General features: G+C 44.2%; 1 protein-coding gene across 1 annotated transcript; it reads right to left on the reverse strand.

Moving 5' to 3' along the window:
• Positions 1-519: 519 nt before the first annotated feature.
• On the reverse strand, positions 520-2033 carry LOC137963804 (GEM-like protein 5). Its single transcript, XM_068811010.1, has 3 exons — positions 1452-2033; positions 1084-1358; positions 520-960 (listed from the first exon to the last, which is right to left on the reverse strand). The coding sequence occupies exons 1-3, from the start codon at positions 1747-1749 to the stop codon at positions 766-768; spliced, it is 768 nt and encodes a 255-aa protein (XP_068667111.1). The 5' UTR covers positions 1750-2033; the 3' UTR covers positions 520-765.
• Positions 2034-2269: the final 236 nt, after the last annotated feature.

Below are 2269 nucleotides of genomic sequence, written 5' to 3' on the forward strand. Positions count from 1 at the left end.
GTTTCTAGACATTTCTATTGGTTTCTTCCACGAATTTGGCCTGTGTTGAATGGAGAAACGAGATTGAATAATTCAATTCCTTATCTTCAATAAGATTCATCTGACCCAAGACCAACCATTTTCAAGATTTCCCCTCCCTTCTGCAATAAATGAGAGGCGACGAAGGACTGCGGAACCGGGGAGCAGAAGCGAACTGTTGTGGTCTGTAATTGATGATTTAGACAAAGATTATGTATTTGATCTTTTGTGTGTCTGTAAGTTATTGATCTTCTCTAGTTTTCTTTTTCTTTTCTTTTGCTTAATTAGAAAATTAGTAATTTTCCAATGTTTCAGATGTATGCCAATTTCGATGAACCCTGCACATTTTTCAGCTCTAAAAGAAACATGCATCTTCTTCCCACAATTACTGCGACTCTGTGCTTGAAGTCGTTCCCAAAGAACAGTTTTTATGGGAAAAATTTACGTTTTAGTTCATCCATTTTCGGTTCGGAAATGAGACGGAAGCTGTGTCTATAACGATTGAAATTTCCCTCGGCAAGTCAGACAAATCATTACAGAACCGCAGAAATTTCTCCAACAATTTTCCACTACTCACCGTACCTGTACAAAGCGACATTCATAACGCAGTCAAAAGCAAGTATGTACAAAAGGAACTCTGAGCGAAAGAAATAACAAAAAGACAACACTCTATCAACAAAAGCAACAGATATGTCAAGAACAAGATCAGACTCGTCTGAGAAAGTCCACGATTTTTCCGCTACCCTATCATCCAGTAATGCGCGATGCAATGAATTCCGATAGAGATGCGGAAAGGTTAGCAGAGGCCTTGTCGTAATTAACGAAACCCATAAACCAGAAATCGTGCCCGTCGATCGTGAGGATTTGAATATATTTCTCGTCCGGGTTCTCTCTCATGATCACCGGATTAATGGTGCTTATCTTCGCCAGCGGTATCAGAACCTGTTTGATTACATCGAAAATGACGTTCAGTTAATCAAAAGCAGATGAAATAAATTACCCAATCGGGTGTCATCACTCACTGATCCAATCGAAGCAATTCCAAGAACCAAGGTGCATATATACCTTGTAGTAACTCCAAGTCTGCTGGCCTGAAGGAGCATTAAAACGGAGGGGAAGATCGCTGCAGAAAGCAACATTAACGTTGGACAAATACAGTGTACCCGCGACGGGGCCAGTCGAGGTGGACAGATAGCAAGCGAAAGTCTTCTTCAGCTTTTCCCATGGATGCGTCTGAAAGGACTGCTTGTAAAGCGATTCGAACCCACCTTCCGTCAGCGCCTTCGCCGTCAAGCTGAGCTTCCCCCACGCCGTCCCCGACACCGAAGGCCCCGTCTTCACTGTAAGGACATCAATCACAAAACCTGATTAGAACCACAAATCACCAAAATTCACGGGCATGGTCTACTTCTCAAAGGGGAAAAGAATCCTACGGTGCTGCCAGATGTTGGAAGCGACGGTCTCCGTCTTCCTTCCCCAGGAATTAAAGGTGTCGAGTATAGACTCCATGGGGCTCCCTCCGTGAGGCTTCTCAACGGGGGTGCAGTAGAGGTAAGGGTGGTGTTCATAAAGCTGCTCCGGCGCTCTCAACTGGGCGGCTTGCTGGTTATGAGGGTGGGCAGACGGCGGAGCGGGCGCCCCCATTTGCTGAGTACCCCACTTCTCCATCGGCACAGATGATGACGGTGAAGAGGAATCATGGGGCTGCTTATCTTCTCCGGCGTTGCTCATGGCGTAATTTGATGAGACCAGACGGAATCGCGGAACGAGAATCAGAAAAGCAGTTGGCGACGACGATGAAAAGGAAACGAACGAATTGCAGAATATTAATAAGCCGAAGTTTCTTGAAGATTACAGTGACGAGAGTACCCTCGTTTGATTGTGTATTAACGAATCTTCAGAACGAAGTTTAAAGATGCGTTTGGTCGGAGAGGCGACGCCACGTAGGAAGAAACTTCGGCGCGGCGACAACGCGTCTTCTCCCTCCTTAAGGAGAAGAATCCAGAGCGCATTTGCGGATTTGCCCAGATCGCTTATAAATGGATAGAACTGAGAAGTAAAAAAATTCTTCTCTGTTAAGAAAAAAGATAAACTAGTAATGTAATAGTCTGCGGTATTCTGAGTTAGTTCTGTTAACCCAACTCAGAATTCCTGCATACTTCATAATATGCCCTCATTCAATCCACATTACTCACTAATTTGAGGTGTCTTACCCGTTACTTAGGTCTAATTATATCTGTATTTATAACCT

This window comes from Aristolochia californica, unplaced genomic scaffold, assembly GCF_029961685.1.
Source record: "Aristolochia californica isolate CCGP_79_NKW_82.1479 unplaced genomic scaffold, dmAriCali1.0.hap1 SCAF_1, whole genome shotgun sequence".
NCBI classification, from domain to species: domain Eukaryota; kingdom Viridiplantae; phylum Streptophyta; class Magnoliopsida; order Piperales; family Aristolochiaceae; genus Aristolochia; species Aristolochia californica.

Excerpts from the sequence above, each read along its gene's own strand:
- LOC137963804 (XM_068811010.1), bottom strand. The coding sequence starts at position 1,749 with ATGAGCAACGCCGGAGAAGATAAGCAGCCCCATGATTCCTCTTCACCG. Across the intron at positions 1,359-1,451 it reads TTCCAACATCTGGCAGCACC|TGAAGACGGGGCCTTCGGTG; the intron begins GTAGGATTCTTT and ends ATGTCCTTACAG. Across the intron at positions 961-1,083 it reads AGACTTGGAGTTACTACAAG|GTTCTGATACCGCTGGCGAA; the intron begins GTATATATGCAC and ends GTAATCAAACAG.